Source organism: Rhea pennata, chromosome 9, assembly GCF_028389875.1.
Source record: "Rhea pennata isolate bPtePen1 chromosome 9, bPtePen1.pri, whole genome shotgun sequence".
Taxonomy (NCBI): domain Eukaryota; kingdom Metazoa; phylum Chordata; class Aves; order Rheiformes; family Rheidae; genus Rhea; species Rhea pennata.
The window spans coordinates 18,415,964-18,441,039 of record NC_084671.1 but is presented as its reverse complement, the minus strand read 5'-3'; the positions used below and the strand labels follow the sequence as shown (position 1 = coordinate 18,441,039).

Genomic DNA, 25,076 nt, shown 5'->3' with positions numbered 1-25,076 from the left:
GCAACTAATCGGCCAAGGAATCAGCAGACGCCGTTGGCAAATGGGAAATAAATTGAATTTCAAAGTGGGCCTATTTAAAAACGTGTGTGTGTGTGTGTGCGTGCACGTGTGTGTGCACGCATATGTACATATATACACATATTTTTAGACATTAAAATGTTCTTAGCAGGCTTTGAGTTTAGAAGAAGAAAGAAATAATTCTCTGTTTCTCTCCTTCCCTACAAATGAAAAACCCATATGCTACTAAGCTGACCTGTGCCATTCTTAAGCAACGATCACCCACTGCCGGCACCACAGCAGCCTTGGTATGGAGGTACGGAAGAAGGTATTTAGACCTCAGAAAACTCAGCAAGCTTATTTTACATATGATAATACTTACTTCATTTTTCCTTAATGTCTTTTTTTTAAAAAAGACAAAAATTGCTGAGATAACACACTGGTCCTGTTGCACATTTTTCAGTCCTAATAACGCACTTAGATATCTGACTTTTCTACTCTCTCCCCTACAAGCCGAAGGCGGACAGACATCCCCCACGCGCTTTCCTGGCTGACGCGGGAGGAACTCATCGACCCACATCAGGACGCGGCCAGCTCCAAAACGCTGCTCTTTGTAGCTGAAAGGCAAAGAAAAAAGCTTCAGCCAATTGGAAGCGATTTCTGGTACAACGTACAACTTTCTTTTCCAACAGATTAATTCAAGGAAAAGTTTAACTCATTGTTTTAAGGATGATGTTTCCTGAGAACAAGGATTTTTATCCTCTGCGTTTGGTTTTTAGCGCTGAAAAGTCTCACGTGACGCACCGCCTCCGAGGGCCGGGCGCCGGGCGCCGCCGGACCTGCCTGCGCGAGACCGCGCGGTTCCCGCGGCCGGTGCGACGCCCGCGCAGGAGCGCCGCGTCCAGCGCACGTAGGCGACCTGCAACCGGGAAAGGCCCGCGGTTCCGAAAGCATCGATTTCTCCAGACCCCGGCCACGAAGTACAACAGCCCCAAACCGCAGTCAAGTGCAGCAACCCCACGGTTTCCCGCTGGCTGAGCACACGGCAATGCTCCCGGAGCCTTCACCCCGAGACAGCAAGCCTCGACGCGGAAAATAATTTAAATTCAAGACAGCTAAAAATAACATTCCCAGGTTGTTCCTGTTTGGCAGGTCACCAGCCAACCCCTCCTTCCAGACTGAGGAGAACAACCCCACAGCACGGGGGTTGTGCAAGCGGGCACCGCTAGGCGCAGAAGGGACGAGAAACAGCAGGACACGACGTCAGGGAGCAGCGCGGAAAGCCCCGTCTGAGTACGTCTTTGCATTTCCAGCTATGGTTTCTGCACATGTTCCCATGGCTCTAGTGAAAATGAAGCCAGTGCTGGTTGCATAAATTTATAGAGCCCTTAAACAAGGTATTCAGGATGCAACCCACACCTGCAGGTAACTTAGGGAGACAGGATGCGTTCAGCAGATCCCAACGTTTCGGGAGGAAATCCCGTACTGCAAATGAAACGGTTGCAACATTTCTGTCCAGTTGGGCTCTGTTCGGGCTGGCTTGTTGGAAAGGGCAGGCCGCGGCAGCCGGAGGGATCACGCCGCCCCAAGGCGGGACCGCAGCCCTGACCGCCGCGGATTTGGCTCAGCAGGTGGAAATCCCAACCCCGAATCAGCCGGCTTCGCCCCCTCCTCGCGCAGACGCAGCCCAGCACCCGCTCGCAGCAATCGGCTTGCGCCGGGGAAGGGTCTCGCAGCTACGGGGCGCGCCGGGGCCGGCACCCGCAAGCTCCCCCTTTCCCACGCTCCAGCGGCCGTCGGCCAAGCGCCGCGGCTCGCGGTCGAACTGCCCCCTCGTCAAGAGGGGTATCTCGCCGGGGGGATGAAATACGGGCGGGATTTCAGACACGGGCTCATAGCAATTCTGGTGGCAGAACATCCAAGCAAGTAAAGAAACTAAAGTATGATTATAGCTCTGCAAGAAAGAAAACCATTTGTTCAAAGTTGGAAGCAATTTTCAGAATTTTGCCTCTGGTTAGAAAGACAGATACCTGCGTAACAGGATTCAGATCTTTATTTTAAGCAACATATAGCCCATATATGACCTCCAAACTTCCAAATGGGCGTCACAAGGAGACTCATTACTCAGAAAAGGGAAAATCACTTCCACAACTCTCACAAAGCAGAAATTATAAATTGTGTCCACATACAGAGAAGTTTTTTAAAAAAATCTCTTAGCAGTATCTCACCTCAAATATTTAATCATTTAAAAATTTTTGAAGTAATTCTCATGGAGACTGATGTAATACTAAACGGAAATAAATTTACATTTTCATTCCGCTATGCCAACGGAACAGAGAACTCGCACAAATTAAACAAAACCACATAGGGATGCACTGGAAAGACAGCCTAACACTCCCAAGTTTTAACTCAAACTTATTTTTTATTAACGTATGAATGCATTTATGCTTGAGAATAGTTTACATACATTGGAAAGCAACAAGCATATTTTCAAGAGGTGTGGGCCCTCCTCAATATGTCTCCATGCTTATTCTACATGCCTTAACATTGGACTCACACATACACTCTCACACAAACATGTATACCCACAAAACACAGACACAGAGCTATCTGCTTCAATTAGCTTTCTTTTAAGGCTTCTGTAAGGTGCCCTAGTGCCCCTAACATTACCATGATTAAGAACAAAATTGTATAAAGGAGCAGCATTACTTGCAAACTATTGATCTGCTCTTGGCCTTAAAAAATACCAAGTGAAACAAGTTTTATTTGAGTTTTATTAAACATCTGCATTTATGAAAGGCAGGACTCTACATCTGCAAACATGGGAAGGTACGGGGATCTTAACATGAGTGTCTCCACTACAGCAAACTGTCAAACCTGACTCCAAAGGAGGGTTTTTTTTGATTTTTTTTAAATCTTTCCAGCACTGCTGCTCCAGCACCCCCTGCCCGAGCTGAGCAGCCGGCAACGCGGGGCACTACGGCCCCGGGGCTGCCACGCTCACACCACTTCAAACCTGAGGTTGATGAGAAATCACAGTTCAAATACTGACAGAGCCGAGTGTCCGAACGTCGCTCAGTTCTTATCCACGGGCCCACTTCCTACGGAGTAAGTCAGGGTTTGAAAATGCACAGGCAACGGGGCGAGTTCCCTGACCACCACGGGGGGGTTTTCCCACCCCTTTTTGGTATCCTGCAGTACATAGTCTGAAACTGCAGCTACTGGCGCTGGGTGAAAGATGTGGCTGCAGGTATATTAAGGAAATAGGTACAATGAATAAAATAAAGAATAGCATATGATATAAAGTGTAAATACAAGCATCTTTTTTTCTTTATGTTTAATCTGTGAAATGTGAATTAACTGCAGAATGCCAGGCCGTTAGTCTAAAAGGCTGCGTATGGCTGTTTTAACCTACATAGGGTCAAAGGACTTTGTGATACATCATGGAGAAAGGTTCTCCTGGACTCATTAGGGCTTTCCTGTCCTACTCGCTCTTCTGTATCAGCATCAGCCCCTAGCTACGAATGCCAGGGCAGCAAATAATAAAAATGCCTGACTGCTTTTATAAGACAAACAGGAATGAATCTACTTTGCAGTATGCACCTGAACTATAGAGACAAGAAAGGGTCAGTGATGAGTGGGTGAGAGAGACTGGGAAAAAGAAAAAAAAAAAAAAAAAAGAAAAAAAGAAGAAGAAGAAGCTCTTTTCTCACGTTTACAACAGCAGCAGATTTCAAGGTAATGCAGTTACTTTAATGATGCATATCTTTAGGTACTGAATTGCTCTTTTGATTTAAAAAGCTGGTCAGCCAAGTGTTCGGCAGTCTTTTCATTCCCCATTTTCAACTGTTGCGTATTCATCTATCAGCTCTCATTCCCTTGGCCGTTTCCACCTTTGCTGAACTGTGAACGCATTCAGTCAGCCATCGTCAGTCTCGAATTCATGAGACACTTCCTCTGACGAACTATTCCTGTGGATCCGGCCATCGCTTTTCATGCTGTGAAAAGTCTTCTTAAAGGCCTCCATCATGGCGTGGGCCAGCTTCTTGGCCTCCAGCTTGCTCTCGCACTCTACCGCATGGCAGTCCATCTGGTAGGACAAGTCATCGTTGATCTCCCTGTACACCCACGCAAAGATGTTTGGGCTGACGTTGTGGTCAGCAGTGCAGTAGGCTATGCGTGCGACCTGAAAGGTATCCATGTGGACCGTCGCCTCACCTTTGAGGTCCAGGTGGTGCAGCCAGACTTGGAAAGGGCGAATTTCCAGCAGGGCGTTCGCTGGGTAAACATCCTCCCTGGCGAGCGTGTGCTTCTTCCATAGTTCGATGACCGGTTTCTCTGTGCAGCCTGACAGAAACTGCATCCCTGTTGTGGAAACCTTACCCAAATATGTCACCTGCAAAGAAGAATAGAGAGAGGTAAAGTACAGACAGTAGACCCTGGTGATGCCTTTTGCTGTCTTGAGGAACTTAGTCTTTTACCCAGAAAATAAAAGCAACTCCCCTCCCAGACTTCCCTGTCTCCCCGTCACCTTCAGAAAAGCATTTTTTTTTCAAACTGGTTTCCAGGTATTTATGTCTTCAAGCAGTGACAAACCCAGACATTAAAAATGTTCAGTCTCTCTGAATTTCCCAGGATTTCACTCTCTTCAGCCCATCTGGCAACCCCAGCTTTAACGTCCATGACTGCACAGCTAAGCGTGTGTTAGCAAGTCTAAGTGCCGATGTACTGGTAGGCGCCAGTGGACTAGACCCCAGCTAACTGGGCTGCTAGCCACCACCTTTAATTTTCTATTATATTCTAACGGTTTATTTATATCATATTTCAAATGTTAATATTAGGGAGGCTGAGAAATTCTCCGTTTGACAACGTAAGCCTGCCAGGGGTCAAAAATGGATGATCACAGAGGAGAATTTCAAACTATTTAAATGTATTTTCCAAAATGATCCTGTTTTTCCAGCACATCTACTATTTCTACTGAAGTATTAAGCCAGGAATAACTCAGAAATGTTCAAAAATCTCCCTTCCCTTATGAGCTGCAGGGTTGGGACATTTCTTAAATTGATTTAAGAAAATATCCCGTTTAAAAAAATCTAGTATTAAAACCAGCTTAGTTTAATCACATCATCTCTTTGCTTTTATGTCTAGCTCTGTCGAGTAAATATCCTGTTAGCCAATCTGTACAGGAAAGCAATGAGTCTTCACTGCCATTGCCATATTTTGTTCACCAAAAATCAAATTCACTGAATAGCCCATTTCAATATATCATATGAACCCTGTGGAGAAACATTCCCCTATGGCCACACAGCTTGTAAAAAGACATTCTTCCTCTACAGCTGAACGGAAGATTACTTTATCTAGGAAAAGAGAGATTTTCTCTAAAAAAGAGAGATCAACAACTAAATAAATGCAATTACACAGAGGATTCTATTTATTGCTGTTGTCAGAATGCCACATCTAAGAGCAAATATATGAAAGCAAAATTACTCCTAATTTGTCTCTTGCAGCAGTAACTATGTGAGACCAAATCCTAGGCCTCCTGCTTGGTCTCTTATGATCTCATGAGCATTTTATTGAAGGCTTTGAAAAAAAGTAACTACATTTGCTTTTCAAAATAATTTCTTCAAAATGCAGTGCTGAATACACAGTATCAGTTATTTTTATCTTTGATATGCATTAAAAATGTAAAGAAAAATATGGGATTTCCAGATGTTTAAACACTTCAGAAATCTTACCCATGAAGAATACAAAATTTTCATTCCACACAAAATTTTCACCAGAGAAATATTTTGCTGCAAACTTCATAGGTTTTGTTAAACTCAGAGACCTAAACTAAGCCGTAATTAGGAATAAGCTTACAAAACATTATTTGGAAGTCCACGTGGCTTAATATGCCAATCAAGAAAGCAACTTCTTTGCACTGTCATTGCAAAATGAAAAGTCTTATTCTTTGCCTCTAAATATTCATGCTTTGCACTGGGAATATTCTAAATCTTATAAAGCTTTATGTTTTTCCAACAGTGTGAACCACAACAACTAGAACAGTTACCAATGCAAGTCCTACCAGTGCTCTGTTTTACTTTATCAGTGATGAGAGCTGAAGTTCTCTAAAGCACTGTAGAATAACTTGAAAGAAAGCCGCAATGCTCACAGCGTGAGCTAAGCATGTACAAACAGCACAAAAAAGACCAAGCGGGAACGTGCCTGCAGCATCCTGAGGGGCAGCTCAAGTTGCTCTGAACGCAGCAAGAGTGGGGTGCCCACCTCCACGCTCAGAAGCATTTCGTATTTGCAGCGCAGCTAATAAAAGGCCAGAGTGCACACTGCAAATTAATTGTGCGTTAGGAGCCTGCTGCAAGAGGAGGAGTCCTTCGCTGGCTCCAAAGGGATCCGCACCAAGCCTCTGAGCTGGGAGTCACACGGGAGACCAGACCGAGTTTGATGGTCTCGCTGCTCCTTCCCCACTGCTGAGAGCAAACCCCTTGTCAAAACAAATGTGAAGTTAAAAAGAAAAAAAAAAAAAAAGAAAGAAAGAAAGGTTTCCCTACAAATAAAGAATAAAGTTACTAGATGAAGAATAGTGATGAGTTACTCTGAAAAGCAGAAAGTGGCTGAGACAAAAATAACTACTAAGAAGGACAGGGTGATGGCTTGGTTACCAAAGTGGGACTTACTGGTCTGACTTACTGTCCCAATTCTGTCACAGTAACTGTGTGGAAACCTGGGGAAAGATGCTTCCTTGAATAACACTTTGGATCTCCGTTCAATACATTCATTTTCCTCAGGATATACTCATAAATATTTCTAAAGTACTTAGACGTTTCACTGAGTCCACAAGTGACAGAATATATAAGGAAAACATCTGCCTAAGAGTCTCTTCTGTACTGTGTGTGTCATACAGAAACACCAACATCTGTTAACATTAATTTAACAATCAAAATTTTCCTATTGAGATACAAGCATTTCAGAAGAGCAACACTACTGAACCTCTTAGTTTAGGCATCCATCTAACGTTTCACTGCTTGGTGGCTCCCGGCAAGGTACAGAACAGGGACACAGAGGGCTGGCAAGAGTCCGTGAGTATTTGGCACAAAATAGCCACTATTCCTTTCAGAACAAAGATTTCTTCGTGATTAAGTATTACCTACATGTTACACATCATACATTAACCCATCTAGAACTGGCTAATTTAGCAGCCTAGCTAATAACATACACAACTGCAGGTACTTCACCAGTATAAACTAAAAATGGCACAAGACGGATTTATCAGGCGGTTCTGCCTGGGGTGTCAGTCACAAGGCGATAGATCCCACACCCAATGCTACCGGCGCTTTGGCCCCTACTCCCATCAAGTGTCACCCGCATCCACTCTTAAAGCAAGTATCTTAAATGCATAGAAATCTCTGGCCACGCACATCATTAGAGTAAAGCTATTGAAACACAATCAGTTTGTTTTCCGACTTCACGTTTGCCAACCAAAGATCAAACTATTCCCTCCCCTGCCACGCCACTGCCACCGAACGTACGTATGACACGAAACGCAGCTGTGGTTTCAGCACTTCTGTGCTTGCAAAAACTCAAACCGTTAGCAAAAGTCAAGATGCTCTGAAAAGTTCCTGATTTTGCCCTAGAGACTCGCCAACACCAATGTTTGTATCTGACTAAAGTGCCCTTGATGTGAAATACGGTGCCTGTTGCCCTTTCATAATGCAGCTGCAGCTTGTTGACAAATGAAGATGCTTTGTGTCAAAGTACATGAAGATTAATCGATGTCATCTGTCACGTCCAGTCCCACACATACAAAAGCACACTGCTGTTTTAAACCATTTCTGTCCAGTAGATTACAGGGAAAATACATGTTTTAATAACTACGCTTGATGGCTTACACACTTTGAAAAGACCAGCGTAGCAGCTGCCATAGAAATTTTCACTTTTAGTGCAGCCCAATTTGTCAGATGTAATGAGGGAGATTTATTTTCTCTACTCTAAATTCTTCTCCTCATAATTGACTTCACATTGTTTGCTTTCAGCTCACTGGAAGACGCCGAAGAGCTCAGCTCTCGCGAGCGCACAGCACGAAACGCCAGCGGCGCGGCCGTGCTCCGAGCAGCCCCAGCTCCCCTCCGCAGCAGGGACGGGCCCCCAGGCAATGCCGCTCCGACTCAGGGGCCTCCCCTAGGCACGCGCCAGCTGGGCAGCCCAATTTCCGTTCCCCCTTCCCGTCCGCACGGGCTGTCCTTGCTCAGGGAAACCAGACCCGAGTCGCCAACAGGCGCAATGATTGCATTGCCCAAGGGCAGATGCTCTGCTGGCCCACGAGCACGTACGCGTGCAGGGCTCTGAGCTCGCTCATTGCTCAGGAACATGATCAAAGGATCACATGGAAAATGAACTGCTTAGTCATTTTATTACTATGTTTCTTTCTTCCACAACAGGTTTCAGAGGTTGTTGTCAACAAAATTAACCAATAAACAGAGTTAATGAAGAAAAAGAGAAAAAATTAAAACCAACAGAGCACTAAATCAAAGCAATCAACAGCTTCCCCTGCATATTGACAGTCACCAGCGCCTAGGTCCTGATATAAACTATCAGATATATTATTTTCCCAAACAGCACAACCACAGAACGTGACAACAACAAAACCCAGCGTTTTATGCCTGGTCCCAGAGAGCTGTTACAGTACCAAAGCTTGCTCTGTAAGCTGAGATGGGAAGGTGAAAGCCAGCTTAGATGCTAAAACTACCTTAGAGGAACTTTAATGTTAAGCAGAATCTTTGTAATGGGCAATACTGTATTTTTGTCAAACTATGTTTCTATTCTTTAGGTCTCAAATCTTGCATAGTTGCAACTTATGTTTAATCTGAAGATAAGTAAGATACTGCACACTCAGAGGTGAGGCAACCAGGGGAATCTTAAATGGTCCATCTCATAGCAAATTTCTTTTAATGCTCCCCTTTGCATCCTTGATGTATTTTAATATTCAAGCTTTAAAAATTGCAAGTGCATAGAGTTCCCAGCTCCCTCGGCTCCCCCCTGACAACATCATTACCTGCTCCCAGGTGTGCCCCTCTCAGAGGGGCATTTGCAGCATTTTCTCTGCCCTAAATACTTAATATTGACTGTGGTTTCTGCAAGCCGATAGAAGACACAGCTTTTACTTCATAAAATGTAGACACTGTCTCTTCAAAAATATTTAATCCTCTGACATTCTTATCCCAATGGATAAGAACTTATGTTTCACATTTACCTTAAACAGTTAGAAAGCAAAAAAGCAAGAAGAAAAATTGCAGCAAGTGTTAGGGGTCAAACATGAGGACATTTCAAGTACAAACGCTGAAGTAAATGAAACAAGCGGGACCGGGAGGGATGGGTAGAAATCTCTGCTTGATGACAGCATAAATTATAGTGGCTCCCTCTAACCTGAAGAAAATCTTTAAAAAAACAACAGCTCCTGCATAGAAACGTCAGCTACTGGCGAGGCTGCCAGGCTGCAGCCAACTTCCCACCAGCCAAAGGAACCAACCGCCGGTTCTCGGTCGCACCGGGGCCTTTTACAAAACCACTCCAATATTTCACATGCGAACCCTGGGGCTCTTCTCTCGGGTTACAAACCCGCCTCCGGCCCGCTCGTCACCCTCGGCGTGATGCCCATGGGACCGCGCTCGCCTGCATCCAGAGCCCCCGAGCACCGTCGGTCTCGCCAGTGCTCTCCTCGCGCTGCCTAACGTGCGTGTGCTTGGTACCGACAAAGCCTTCAACCATTCGCACTCCCAATAAGGGAAGGAAAAAGCACCCGGGAGAGGTAACTTCACATTTTGGGTTGTACTGCAGCTGCCCAACAGCAAAGCCTTCTGGAATGGGCTTGCTAGTTCCCTCCCAATAGCTGCCTAAAGTGTCAGGAGAGGTGGTAGGCGCCACTGAAAAGCCCAGGCACAAGGAGATGGGCAGAAACGAAACCATTTCTGCTTACAGAGCAAGGGGAAACTCCTACGGTTGTGTTCACCCTTCTTCTGCATGAGAAGAGATCTGTGCGCAAATGTGGTGCTCTGCGTGGGAAATACTTTCCTTAAAGTTCTTCCCTAATATTCTTACTCGGGTCTCTGTTCGAACAAACTTATCAGTCATTCTTTTCTCTCTGCTATTTTTTTAAAAATCCTTTCCTCCTCCTTTTTCTAGAAAGGAAAAGTGAGAGAGGGAGAGGCAGAGATAGCAAAAAGGAAGAACCCTATAAAAGCTTCACCTTTAAGAAGCAGATATTTCCCATCAAGAAGAGTATTTTAACAATCTCAGCAAAAATGTTTATTGTCCTTAGATGCTGTTTTTGCTCAACAGAAAATGGGCACTGAAAACTGCCTCTTGTGAATTACTGTCTATTTTGCAACACAAAGTAATTCAAAGACAAGATAATCTGATCCTGTCTTTCTGTCTGGGCAAATTCATCCCAGTATTTCCTCACTGAGAAACCAGCATGTGTGTGGAAACAAGTGTGGGGAGGCAGATGTCAAATCTGAGTCTACGAGGAAAAGAAACGTTACCTTTTTTTCCCCCTTCCCCTAATCTTTGCACGGAAAATTTTCAGGTGCAGAATCACTTCAACCGAAGTGGAGTCCAGTCTGCACTGCCTTGCCACAGCCTGCTCCGACACTTCTGCTGCAGCCCTAACACACGGCATTACTTTTTTGAGATCTCCTTCCAGTCAAGGATGGCAAAGCAACTCCAGTGCAATAAGGAATCAGTCTTGAAGCACTAGGGCAAAACCAGGCTACCAGGTACAAAACCAGCCTAAACATAGCCTCCCCAAATCCTCCCCTGCACCCGGGATGGCCCAAAAGGGCCAAGTTTGGTATTCCCAGCCCCAGAAGCGGTGTCAAAGACAGCAGCTGCAACCCTGCAGTTGCTTGCTTCAGCACTGCCATCGTCTACAAGACGTTACCTAGCGGTTAGTTCTTGGTTTCCCGCCTTCACCTACACACCACAGTGACTTTCTGTGTGGTCCCCTCAATGCATTCATTTCCCCAAAATCCTACATGATAATTTGGCAAAAAAAAGATCACAGGCATTTCTTGTGATGAATTGCACCAGAATACAGACAGGCACACAGATACTATTTTAGTTAGCAATGGAAAAAAAAAACATAATACTAAAAAAGTCATAAGACATCTTTAATTAACACCACAGTTGTTGGCATGGACAGAGCACCCCATGCCAGAAAGGGCGCCTGTCTCCCTGCAAAATGGCTGTCGGCTCGGCTCTCCTCCCTCTCAGGTAGCATAACCCCGCTGGAGTCTGGTGGCATCAAGATTCAGAGCTGAAAAGTGATTTTTGGCTCTGGAGGAAAAACAAAAATATCCCAGACATTCCACTGGATCACTAAGCAAATATTGTGAACTGCCTGCAAGCAACATTTGCTCAAGACCCAACAAACTAACTCAGTTAATAAAAAAGAAACAAGGCCATACAGTTTCGCTGCAGGCTGTCACTGCTTCCGCAGCCACGCTGCAGGCAAGCTAGCCCCGGCCCTCACAGCACAAACACGGGCTGCTCCGCACAAAGGAACACTCAGTAAATGCAGTTACGTGGCTTGGACAAACATGCACAGAACCGTTTCATTCCAGAGAAGAAATTCAGAGTAAGAACAGCCTGACTTGGCCAACTGTTTAATGGAAAATAACCAACAAACAAAAGCAGCAAGAAATACATCCAAATCTCAGCACCTTCAGACCCCCTCTGCAGAGCCCGTTGCTCTGCAGCAGCTGCTCCTCCACGCGAGGTCCAGCCCTCCGCCAGGCCCGCGAGCTCTTCACAGGTGCCGCTGTTTTTCCACGTGTGGCTCAGATGTGGCAGTGCAACAGTTCCCCTCTTATCTACATCCCAGAAGGGGACCAATACACAAGCAAGGGGTAAAGTGATAGCCCTGGGTGGTCACTCTGGACACAACTCAATCCTCCAACTAAATTCCTTTAAATGATGCAAAAGGTCCGGGTTTTTTTAACCCATCATTATTCTTTCAGGTTTTAATAGCCTCTGTGCTTTCAGGTAGTTCCAGCTGGTGAAGGAGAAGGAACAGACACAGCACCATGAATACTTGCCCTGAGACAGAGCCGTACGCAAGCTCCACAGAGCAGCCAAGGTGGGAGAGAAGAGGAATGCCAACTTTTGGCAAGTTTAATATGAATTAGTGAAGAAATGCACTGGAAAAGAAAAGATTCTAAGCTCAATAGCCCTATGAATAAGAAGTGCAGCAAAACGGGCAGGAGACCCGCATGGGTGAGCAAGGAGCTCTTGGCCAAATTCAGACAGAAGAAGAAAATACACAGACTGTGGAAGAGGGGACAGGGTGCTTGGGAGAATTATAGGAATGCAGTCAGAGTATGCAGAGATGCTGCGAGCAAGGCTAAGGCCCAGCTGGAATCGAGTCTGGCAAGGGATGCCAAGGACAACAGGAAGGGCTTCTTCAGATACATCAGCAGCAAGAGGAGGACTAGGGAAAATGTGGGCCCACTACTGAATGGGGCACAGGCCCTGGTGACAAGGGATACAGAGAAGGCAGAGTTACTGAATGCCTTCTTTGCTTCAGTCTTCACTGCTAAGGGCAGCCCTCATGAATCCTGGAGCCTGGACATGAGGGAGAAAGTCCAGTGAAGGGAAGACTTTCCTTTGATTGAGGACGAAAGGATTAGAGACCTTCTGGGCAAGCTTGACATCCACAAATCCATGGGCCTGGATGGGATGCACCCACGGGTACTGAGGGAGCTGGCGGACGTTGTTGCCAGGCCGCTCTCCATCATCTTTCAATGGTCCTGGAGAACTGGAGAGGTGTCTGAGGACTGGAAGAAAGCCAGTGTCACTCCAGTCTTCAAGAAGGGCAAGAAGAAGGACCCAGGCAACTCTAGGCCAGTCAGCCTCACCTCCATCCCTGGAAAGGTGATGGAACAGCTCATTCTGGAGGCCATCTTCAGACATATGGAGGAAAAGAAGGTGATCAGGAGTAGCCAGCATGGATTCACCATGGGGAAATCCTGCTTAACCAATCTGATAGCCTTCTACAACATAATGACTGGCTGGGTAGACGAGGGGAGAGCAGTGGACGTTGTGTACCTTGACTTCAGCATGGCTTTTGACACTGTCTCCCATAACATCCTCCTAGATAAGCTCAGGAAGCGTGGGTTAGACGAGCAGACAGAGAGGTGGATTGAGAACTGGCTGAAAGGCGGAGCTCAGAGGGTCGTCATCGGTGGCATGGAGTCCATTTGGAGGCCTGTGGCGAGTGGTGTCCCCCAGGACTCAGTACTGGGTCCCATCCCGTTCAACTTTTTCATCAATGACCTGGGTGAGGGGACGGAGTGCCTCCTCAGCAAGTTTGCTGACGATACCAAGCTGGGAGGAGTGGCTGATACACCTGGGGGCTGTGCTGCCATTCAGAGAGACCTGGACAGACTGGAGAGTTGGGCAAAGAGGAACCTCCTGAGGTTCAACAAGGGCGAGAGCAGAGTCCTGCACCTAGGGAGAAATAACCCTAGGCATCAGTACAAGCTGGGGGCTGACCTTCTGGAGAGCAGCTCTGCAGAGAAGGACCTGGGAGTGCTGGTGGGTGAGAAGTTGACCATGAGCCAGCAATGTACCCTTGTGGCCAAGAAGGCCAATGGTCTCCTGGGCTGCGTTGGGAAGACTGTGCCAGCACATCAAGGGAGGTGATCCTGCCCCTCTACTCAGCCCTGGTGAAGCCTCATCTCGAGTACTGTGTCCAGTTCTGGGCTCCCCAGTACGAGAGAGACATGGAGCTACTGGAGAGAGTCCAGCCTAGGGCTACAAAGGTGATCAGAGGGCTGGAGCACCTGCCCTATGAGGAACGGCAGTGAGAGCTGGGCCTCTTCAGCCTGCAGAAGAGAAGACTGAGGGGGGATCTTATCAATGTGTATAAGTACCTGAAGGGAGGGTGTCAAGGGGATGGGGACAAACTCTTCAGTTGTCCCATGTGACAGGACAAGAGGCAATGGGCAGAAGTTGAACCACAGGAAGTTCCGCCTGACCGTGAGGGGGAACTTCTTCACTGAGAGAGTGACGGAGCACTGGAACAGGTTGCCCAGAGAGGTTGTGGAGTCTCCTTCTCTGGAGATATTCAAGGCCCGCCTGGCTGCAAACCTGTCTAACATGCTCTACGTGACCCTGCTGAGCAGGGAGGTTGGACTAGATGATCTCCAGAGGTCCCTTCCAACCTTACCGATTCTATGATTCTATGAGCTACCATTGACAGCTTAATTTGTAGACTCTGACAAAAGAAAAGCAAACAAGAAAAATCCCATTGGCTCCACAACACAAATAGCCTGGGATAAACAAAGAAGCAAGCCGAACTCTCTGCTGAAAACGCAGTCCTGAGAAATTCAGCTGTCCAAGCTCTTCACCTTTTAGCTCTTCACCTTTTATCACATCAGACTGCTGCTCAGCAAGTCTCGCTGCAAACGACCCTGGATATTAAACTGCCATCCTCAGTTAGACCTAAGAGCACATTCCTTGCATCCAGTGACTAGGAGTCGCTGCCCAGTTGGCAAAATAGCTAAGCCCAAGCACGACCTCAACAAGAGCCAGCTCTGTGTCATCCTCTGCATTGTTTTCTACAATGTCCCATCAACGACATAAGGATACGCTTTTGCATTTAATTTTCCACTGGACAGGAAACTCTGTGGTTTGGCATGTGGGGATAAGTCTGAAATCAAGCAGAACTGGCAAACTGGAATTATTTGCACTTGGAGACACTTGGGTCTCAACTGGAGTGGAAGATTTCCTCAGCACTATTTAAAACTCAAATAATCAATTAATTCTAACACGTACTTTAAAATGTTGTAGTGCAAGACATAATTGAATCAACAAAACACTGATCATACAGGAAGTTCCCTTCCAACCTTACTGATTCTATGATACATGACCTCAGCAGGGCTGTTGGACACCCCACTGCACAAACTAATGGTTGCTTTTATTCCTAAGTATTTTCTTTATCTTGTTAATTGCTACATTTCATTTTGTTATTCTTCCTACTTTGTCTCCTTTCATTGCCTCATATAACTCCCCTTTTTAATGCCAAGTTACTGCTGAGACGAAATTCATGCTTGTATATACCAATTCATTTCCCGCAGTCCTTTGGGAGTCTTCCCAGGGCAAGCAGAGGAGATGTGGAGGCAGCCAAGGGAGTGAGGAGAAAACCAACTGTGCTTCAGCTACTAGCTGCAATTCCTTGGAGTTTTCTTCACACAAAATCTTTCCAAAACCTACCCTGGGGCATCTCAAAAACTCCATTTTGACAATGTCCCTCTGTCAGAAGAAAGAGGCGTAACTTTGCACGATCACGATCCCCCCCAGCAAACACCTATCTTCTCATTTTATGTTCAAATTACACACAAGATTTTATCCTACACGTTTTTATGACATTTACATGGGGTAGAAACCAAGCATGAAAATGTGAGTAAGCAACTTAGCATGTTCCAGAAAGCTTTTTGCTCATAAGTTGCTCACAGCTGTTGTCTGGGAACGAGCAAGCGAAGGAGCACACGGCTGGAGGGGGAAACCGGCTGTTTGCTTTTACTTTGCTCCTCTTCCTTTCCAATCTACTGAAAGCTCCCCTTGGCACCAGTCCTACAAAAACTTATGCAATTGAACTTAATGGAGCATGCATAAAGCTGAGTACAGGAATAGCTGCATAGTTTGGGCCACTGTTTCCACTGAGTTACAAGCATTCTTGTACAGCATTTTACATATTCTCCAACACTTTGCATGCCGAAATACTACCAGAAAACCATGCAGAATTGAAGTTTTTCAGGATCTTTTATTGTTAAAAGATCTGTTCTAAAGATTCCCTTCTTTGAGCATTCTCCACTAAATCCCTGCACTTCCTCTAGTTCTTCCTTTTAAAATAAGACGCCAAATAATAAGAAGAAATAGCTCATGCTATTAAGGTCTTCAGTTCTGGATACCGAGTATCTTAACTGAGCTTGCTACATGGCAAAACTTGACAATGCCTGAAATTAAGAACAAAAGAGCAAGGAATCAGCTTCAGTGTCGATGGAAGATGACTGCCAAATTTGTGTTTCAGTAGAAGCAGCATTAGGCCTACATCGCACTATTAATAGATGAAAAAGAAAAAAAAGAAAACTAAACTATTTCAGTTGTTCTCCCTGAGTGCTGTAAGATCAGTCAAATTCAAAAAAAAAAAAAAAAAAAAATGAAGCAAACCACAGAGACAGCAGACTCTGAGGAACGGCAGCACTTACTCCTTTCGCTGTTCTCTACCCATGGCAAATGAAACGTGTTTCCCGAAGAGAAAGGGAGACCACACAAATACCGCCCCCAATATAAATGTAACTCTACCTGCGTCTCCTATTAAAGCACTCTGCCATTAGTTTTACATCTTCTTCCTGCAGCACCATGTGAAATGAGTTCCATGAGTCAGCAAAACCCTTCGAGATTTCTACAGCTGTCACAATTTATAGCATCTCTGGGAAAAGTCTTATTCCGAGGTGGCAGAAGAAATACTGCACCTACACTGGGCTGAAGCGTTCTCGCTGCAGCGATGACAAACAGACTTTGCATATTTCAACTTAATAAAAAGCACTAAAGACATTATTAAAAAGAAAATACAGTTAAACAACTCTCTTTATTGCTAAGAGAGTCCTTAGATAAATACGCCTGATTTATCATTTGTGTTTGCTTTATCAAACTCTGGATGACGGCTACAGCGACGCAGGCTCTGCGCAGGCAGAAAGAATATAATGTCGCTGCTTCGAAGGTTTCTGACACTGTATTACCATTAACAGAAGATTTCCCACTCAACAGTGCAACAGTTTGTTAGCAGACTAAACAAAAGATAAAAAAAAACAAAACATGTCCCACAGAGCACAAGGCTAGAAGATGATGATGCCGTGGGGATGTTAATTCATTTCGAGAGCCGTGGCTCGCAGAGCTTCCAGAGTCCTGTTTTCACAGCGGATGCAGTGTTGCCCTGTGTCTTCACACTGCCCCACTCCTGCAGCGTGGGTCGGATGGGTAACATCTCTCCCAGAGGAGGAGCGGAGCCCAGCGCGACCGCCGGCCCCGTGCGGACGCCCCGTGCATGGGGGATTTGCAGGACATGTGGCACCACGCCGAGCGCCCAGAGGCAGGGCGAGGGGCCGAGGGCCTCGGCGCAGCTGGCGCTTGCAGGGACCACCTCCGGCACCACCGCGTTCCCGCACCTCGGCCCCGCTCACGAGCTGCTCACAACCCCCTAGCAGCTCAGCTCCCACAGCCTGGCTCTACCAAGGCCAAAAACCTCATTTTCCTTGCTCTCTGTGGCCCTGGAGTTGACTTTGCAAGGACTCGGTGACAAAATGTACAGCAAATAGCTATATTCTATTATTTTATACTCTATTATATTCATGTATTAGATGCTGGACAAACTGCTACAACTTTTAGGGACATAAGGAAAAAAAACAATTTATGGTGGAAATAAATAAAGGTTTCGCTGGGGTTTTTTGGCATTCATTATCTTAACATAAAAATACTGTCTAGAAGCAAAACACATCGTCCCTATGTGGACGGGCCATTCACTAGCACGATAAGGTCTTAGCCCCTCCACCTCCACCAAAAAAAAATTAGTAATACATTGCTAGCTGTGAACGCAATATATATCTGGTAAAAATCTCAGAAGTCTGATCATTGAGTGCTGTCTATATATATAATTACTTGAACGCTTTCCATCAACAAGGTGTTTTGCAACTCTCTAATAAAGAGCTTCATCTTCTCAGTTTATTGCCAACCTACACTCACTCTTCTCTGTATAGCTATTAAAAAGTATTTAACAGAACAAGCAGAGTGTTTTAAGAGTCTGAGGTCCAGCCCACGCATTATTCCTTCTCCAGCACTTCCCAGCATCAAACATGCAGGGGAAGAATAAAGAAGCACTAACCCAGCTCCAAGTCAACGGCCCAGACTGGACAAAACTGCTCACGGCAGGAGGTTTTTGCCTTCCCCCACCCGTAGGAACCTAGACTTTCCAGGCATTTCGGGAAGGCCCGGGTTTTTAGAGCGCTCGCTCCGTTTGCTTTGGGATGCTGACAGAGAGACTTTCCAAAGAGCACAGACAGCAGCACGTCCAGCCTTAGAAGAAAAGCTGACCACTACTTCAGTACCTGGAAATACAGACAGAAATTGGGCAAGAGAGAGTGGTGTTTGTATTAAAAAAAAGAGAAATTACTGGACTTTGAAAATTCTCTAGTTTTCCCGAGTCAGGCTTACGTGAGCAAAGTCACTCTCGCTCTTCAGGACTCTGATTTCATCCTGCTAGGAGACATGGTTGTACTTTCAGTCACAAGGTAAAAGTCACAAGAGCTCAGGCTAAACCTCTCCCAACAAGCTGTGTTTCCTACCAAAGCTACTCTTATTTCAGTTATATTTTTTAAAAATAGAAAATAACATATATTTTAGTTTTAGTTATGCACAAGCTTACATGAGATGTCATAATAGAGAATAAAAAGTATTTTAATTAACACAGGATTTACTTTAGATTTATTTCTTGCTAAACACATAGCTATTTGCAGTAAAAGCACACCCTACACTATTAGTCCCCTGTTATCTGTCTCCAGCCTTTTACACTCCTCCTCTGCTGTCCCCTCATCAAAACAAGCTGGTAGGTCTTGAGGGGCAGAAACCTGACCAAAGGTTCTTTAATTACAACACAAAGCGAAAAAACAGCATTGAAGCTCAAGCCACGTATGTAAAAATCAGATCTGCACAGGCCACACCGCCTACTCCTATGAAGGAATCTTGCTTACAAGAAAATATCTTGCTTCTACAAGAAAGCTACCAAAAAAGAAGAGAGAAAAGTGTCTCTTACTCCAGGCAAGGGCAGCCAGCACTAGACAGTTGCTCTGGAGGATTTTGTTTATATTTTCAGGAGAAAAAGCTGAGATGCAATTTAGTCCCTACCTGAAAAACCAACAACTATGGCAGACCGCACAGACAGGCCATCTAATTTGTCTTCGTGTTTTGTCATGAGCAAGCTAAGAGTTTTATTTTAATTTAAAAATTGTAGCTATTGAACAACTGCATCCCCCTCCTCACAGAAGAACCAAAGATAGATTATAAAAATCCCTGCAATTCAAACACAGCCTCTGCAGGAAGGACGCTGTCCCTTCCACGGCAGCATACAGCCAGCAAGCTCAAACAATAAGCGCTAGTTAACTGGAACACATTCCTACTGGGTATGAACTCGCTAATGCCCAGAAATTACATTAACGCATCATCTTGTAATGCCTGGCGGAGCCTTAGGTTTCTAAGATCCAAAATTGTTCGGCAGTGCATATAAACAACTTTCTATCTGCACATATAAAGTGACACTGTGCTGTTCTAACAGGATACGATATACACATACACACTACAAAAATAATTCCTTTGAATTATTTATAGCATCTTTCTTCTCAAATAAGCAGTTAACAAGCTATATCGTTATATTATAAACAGCAGCTGCTTAAATATCCCAGCATAACTCAGCTCCAGAGTTGGGAACAGGAGGTGATGAATAGCACTATCAAGTGAAACTGCAAGGGAAATCCATGAGGGAGCAGTGTGACTAACCAGACGGAGACCTGGCTACCTTAGCTGTGCTAAGAGCCACCCTTGCAAAATGGGATATGGAGTTTTCAGATGATCACAGTGCTCAGGACTTTCTTTATACATCTCATTCACAATAAGGCCCATTAGCAGGACAGTGCTTGCTAATGATCACACCGGCACGCTGCCTTTACATCTGTTTCTCACGTCTCTTAGGGAATCATGACTGCCACTGGCTGCTAGAGATGGACCCAAGCTGCAGGGTCCCAATCTCACATCATCATAGTACTGCAAGAGCCAAAAGCAATGAATCCCACACCGCAGGTTTATTCTGCTCATTGGCTCTTGTGCTTGCCACTAAAGCCGCTGAGTGGTGACAGTTATGAGCAGAGGGACACCCCAAGGAGCCAGAGCAGCTCCAGCACCAGCCTCTCCCCAGCGCTCGGGCTGCGGATACCTACCAATGATCCACATGCTGATGCAGGATGAAGTCAGCCAAACATAATGACTCAATCCCAACAAAACTGGAGGGAGCTGTTTGGGAATCAGCATCTACCACAAGTCCATGAATGCCTGCTACAACTTCCACTCATTTTGCAGAGTAAATCCTGGCTAACTAAGCACCCAAGATTTAGCACATGTGAAAACAGGTCTCCAAATATAAAGGAGAGGCATCCATGAAGCACAAGTAACTTCATTACTTTCTTGCACCTGCTTTTTTTCCTCCTTGCCATTAATTTCTGTTTGCTTCATTCCATCCTATCCATGAAAGCAACGTTGGCATTGGGTAAGTGCCATTGCAACCCTGACCATCACAGGCTGGTGATGCAAACAGATGTGAGCTGCATCCACTCAGGACACTCATAGGCCATAGAGCATGGAAGCTAAGAAAATTACAACAAGTGGCAACTTTATATAGGGAAGATTGGAAGCATGTTAAACAGGGAAATAAGGTATGACATGACCCTGAGGAAGCTCTTGCTGGATATACAGCCAGAGTTCCTACAATGGAGAGCAAACCAGAGCATGTCCTATGCAAGATACTACGTGGGTGCACCTGGATGATCCATAGGGACCAATACTCTCCAACTCCTTATAGCAATTCCAATGGAGATAATCTCGTCATGAAGAAATGATTAGATTGAATAGTAAATGGTTTACCCAGACATTTTTAATTTAAGATATTGGGAAGAAATTTTAGAAGGTGAACAAAAGAAATTCCACGGAGCAGTCCAAAGAATGTGCACCTCATGGGTGGGTGATATCATTGAGCATACCAGCCCAAAAAGGCTAAAAATGGAGAAGCTGTGAGATCCCAGCTGAACTGCCACCTGCACTCTCCTGGAGGTAACCCAAGAATACAACAGCACAGTACTGCACACAAAATGAAATCTACCCTACTTCATCTAGGTTGTTGTACTTTGGAAAAATACATAACTAACACAATTAGGTTTAGGAAACAAAAATTCGAGGGAAGACAAAAATCACTCTGGTTGTTAGTTACAGATTGGGTATGGACCTGTATTAGAAAACGTCTAGAAGAGATCAGGCAACCAAACATTTCTGTTTGATGTAGAACAAACTGTTTTGCAGAGTCTAAGGAAAATGGTCTTTTCTTTTAATACTTCAGGCAAGGGAGAAAGTGTCTTTCCCACTTTACAACACTCAGATTCTGTTATACAACGTGGTGTCAGCTGTAACCAAGATTTTGCATTTGAAGTAATTAAATCAAAGATGCAATGACAAGAACAGGTTTCATCCTGCTTGTTGTTCTTCCTGATTCCAATAAGCTGAGCTGCCACATTCAGGCTCTTCTTTTTTTGAAATGAAAATGAAACACGCATGCACGCGCACACACACTGTAAAAGATTAGAAAAATTACGCATGGAAAAGGAGACAAAAAGCTCTGGGTTTTGTTAGTTGTCCCAATCATCATCTCAGTCCTGAAGTGTTCTGTAGAAGTCTACAGAAGACAAACATGAATCCTTTCATGCAGGAGATAAGGCCACACACAGCAGATTTCACAACACTTAAAGATGAGCTTGACTTAGGTAAGTGTACAATCACTCTCTTTGATTGCTACATAACCTGTAACAGAGGAAGACAAACTCTTCTAATTCAGAGTTTTCTTACTTCATCTGCTCTTCTTAGCAGATGATGAAAACCCTAATCATGCCTCAAGGACATTATTTCATGCCTAGTGCTTCCACATAACTAAATATCTCCTATGCTGAAGATCCACTGAACTCAAGGTTAGAGGGAGCTATTACTGTTCTCTTTTCCAAGAAAGGATGAGCTTGAAGTTACTAAGAAACGCAGTCAATCCTATGTGAATTCAGTCTGCATTTTGGCAGTAGATAGCACAACAGCGCTTTTCAGTCTCCACTACCCTCATAGTGACTACAAGTAAAAGCTGCAAACAGCAGAAACATGCAATTTTGACATCCTGGAACAAAAAGAGGCTTAAAATCTAGTTAGGATACCCAGACCGGGTGAAAATAGAGGGCAGAGCCATGGGCCCCAGTAGCGTGCACAAGGCAACTCCGACCAGCTAAAGCCATGAAGGGAAAAAACACAGTCCTCTCCTCAGCAACAGCCTTGTAATACTCTTTCAAGAAGTTGTAAGACCTGGGATAGGGTCTTGTTTGATCTATCAAAATCCAGATAAACCAGCAACTGCAAAGCCCTAGCTCTGGTTCATGGCATGAATACCAAATTGTCAGACAAACATCTCTGAAGTATTTCATACTGCCCCTAAGCTATTTCTAGCCATCTCCAAAGAGGAAGGTTGCTTTGGCTTGACCCATTCTGCAGTAGGTCACCAGTGTTTGTGAAGTGGAAGAAACAAATGTGATTTTAACCTCTGACATGGAGCACAGAAAGCAAGCAGAAATGGGCCGGCCAGCACAGCCCACTGCACACTGGTGTCTGCTATTTGAAGCAATCCCACAGTTTTAATGAGGAAGCCTGTCTGATCTCTGTTCCTGCACTCTCCTCCTCAGCTGTACAGTCCAAATCCAGTCACACTACAGGTCCTGGACTGAATGTGGATCTGGAAAGCTCACAGACAGCTGACAAAAAGCCAAAGGTTTCATAAACTGTTTTCAACGTGGAAAGCTGGATTTAGTACACACGGCTAGAGGCCTGACACACAAGGTTTATGCATAGTGCAACAGTATATCAATGTCATGTAGGGAAACACAGGTCTACTTCAACTTTGCATTCACGTAAGAGCTGAACTTAAGGCTGTGCTGCCATATGGTGAAGGAGGACCATCAGCTAAGATAAATCCTTTGCTTGTCCCTAGTGTGGTTGAGACCCAGTTGCAACAGCTGTGTTGCCCCAAAACAGAAACGGGATTAAAAGGCCATTCTGCTGGCTTATAATGTCTTCTGGCAGGATCAGAGCTATCAGGAAAAACCTATCAGGTCATGCAGAGAAGTCACTCTTTTGCTTGGGTGAGTCAGATTAGTGAATCAATGGCAGAAAGTTATTGTGCAAGGCATGCCTGATCTCTGGGAGCTGACAGAGGAGGAGACTGAACGGAAAAGGACATTGCACATTAAAACAGAGTGTTTTCAACATGACCTGGAAATCCCAAGAGGTAGACTAAGAGCATGCTTTGCCATGCTGCTAGCTTACTCAGGCATACCACAAGCATCGCTCCCTTCCCAGCTCCCAAGAGCATCCCCAAAACATTCCCACCTGGAGCGGGCTGGAGTGCGGGGAGGAGGGGGACACAGAGAGGATGAAGCAGCCAACTCACTGGTGTCACGACCTCCCAGAGCCCTTCTCCCAACCAACCTTGGGAGGTCTCCAGCCCTGCTGCAGCGCTAAATAGAGGGCTCCCAGGGTCCGGGTACACCTAGGCTAGGCCCTGAAAATCACACCTTTTCCTTCTTGATTTTTTTTTCCAGAGTAAGCAAGGTAATTAACAGCTTGGCCTTTTATGACTTACATACGGGTAAGTGTATGTTTAAGTAGTGTAATTATTAGGCATTACGGATGGTGGAAACTCATACGATAAAGTAGTGCAGGGGGCCACCAGGTTACAAGAGCAGAATGCTAAAGGCTCCCAAATGTTTGGCTTTACTTCTTAAATATCTCTTTCAACACTTAAATCATCACTAGAAATCAGGCTCAGACAGAAACCTGAAAGAGAAATTGAACATATATTTTCCCATGACAGTTCATTGCTACTTAGGAGGAAACTATAAAGTGTTCTCTTCGTTTGTTAAGATAAAAATGAAGAATGACTTCCCGTTTCAAGCCCTTTAAAGGATAAGCTATTTCTGTTACACTGCTGTTAAACCTGTTTATAGTTCTACTACCATGAAAAAGAAACATCACACTTCTAAAATGATTGCAATTATCAGTCATTAAGGATGCAGCTCATACTGCAGTAAAAATCCCTTATAAAAATATTACTTCAGCTGATAATGTTTATCTCAATTAAGCAATATACTAGAAAGTAATGATTTTCTCCGCAACTTGAATACAAATCAAAAAGCATGTAACATTTTCTTCTTGAAGTGTTTGTGTGCTAATCTCTTAATGTCACAAGAAGACAGCCTGCGTGTGCACCCACATGGTCGTTTATAGAACGAAGTTCTGTAATCTGAAAAGAATCAAAGATTTCTGAAAACATCAAGTCAACAGAAAATATGATTGGCATTTGCAGTTACAAACTGCGAGGAAGTATTTTAAAACTCAAATTCCAGTCCTGGTCTAACATGAGCTCCCATCACAGGAAGCTGACGTTTAAAAGACTGTTTAGAGAAGGCTGGATGATGTCTGTGCCCAGGGTAAGTCCGTAGCCACCCAAGTGCCAGTGAAGCTACCTCCATTCACTCCAGCCGAATCCGGGTGATTACCACTGGGCATGATGCAAATAAGCAACAGACTTGCCGTGGATGTGACCAACCTTTCCGCTCTTTTCCTAAACCAGGCATTAAACTTGACAGTGCTCTGTGACAGATTCCAGAGGGAATCATAATTCTTCCTTAGCTGCACAGATATCCCATCTTCATTAGGAAACAGAGCTCTATCCAGGGCATTTATGCAGGAATACTGCCAAAGTTTCTCTTGCACAGCTGCCTTCACAGTTACATATGTAAAATAGGAGGCTGGAGCTACCCATTAATCTCACAAAAGAGAATTTGATTGATGTCACATAGTTTGAATAGTAATTATACTATAAGTTAGAAAGTGCTCGCTGTAATAAAAATGGTTATAAACAATTCTAGATCCACAGAGTATGATGGATGATTTGTTATGACACTGAATAATGTTTTAAATATTACATTGCCTAAATTCCAGCACACAGGACCATATAAATTTAGAGTAACTCAGATTTGATTTACACAGGCAGCTCATTTGACTGATAATATCTTAATTTAAAAATAAGGGTGCAGCCAGTTGCTCAAAACCAGCTTTGCCAACAAGGTCAATTAAATAAGATATTTTATTTGAATTTTGCTTGACTAGAAAATAAACCTTGG

The 25,076-nt window shown here is 44.7% G+C and overlaps 1 protein-coding gene across 1 annotated transcript in view; it reads right to left on the bottom strand.

Annotated features, from left to right (window-relative positions):
• Positions 1-2,399: 2,399 nt before the first annotated feature.
• PID1 (phosphotyrosine interaction domain containing 1) overlaps positions 2,400-25,076 on the bottom strand; it is an 80,544-nt gene continuing 57,867 nt past the window's right edge. The window contains exon 3 of the mRNA XM_062582570.1: positions 2,400-4,393. Coding sequence (XP_062438554.1) covers positions 3,917-4,393 — 477 coding nt within the window. The 3' untranslated portion in view covers positions 2,400-3,916. The remainder of the gene's footprint in view (positions 4,394-25,076) is intronic.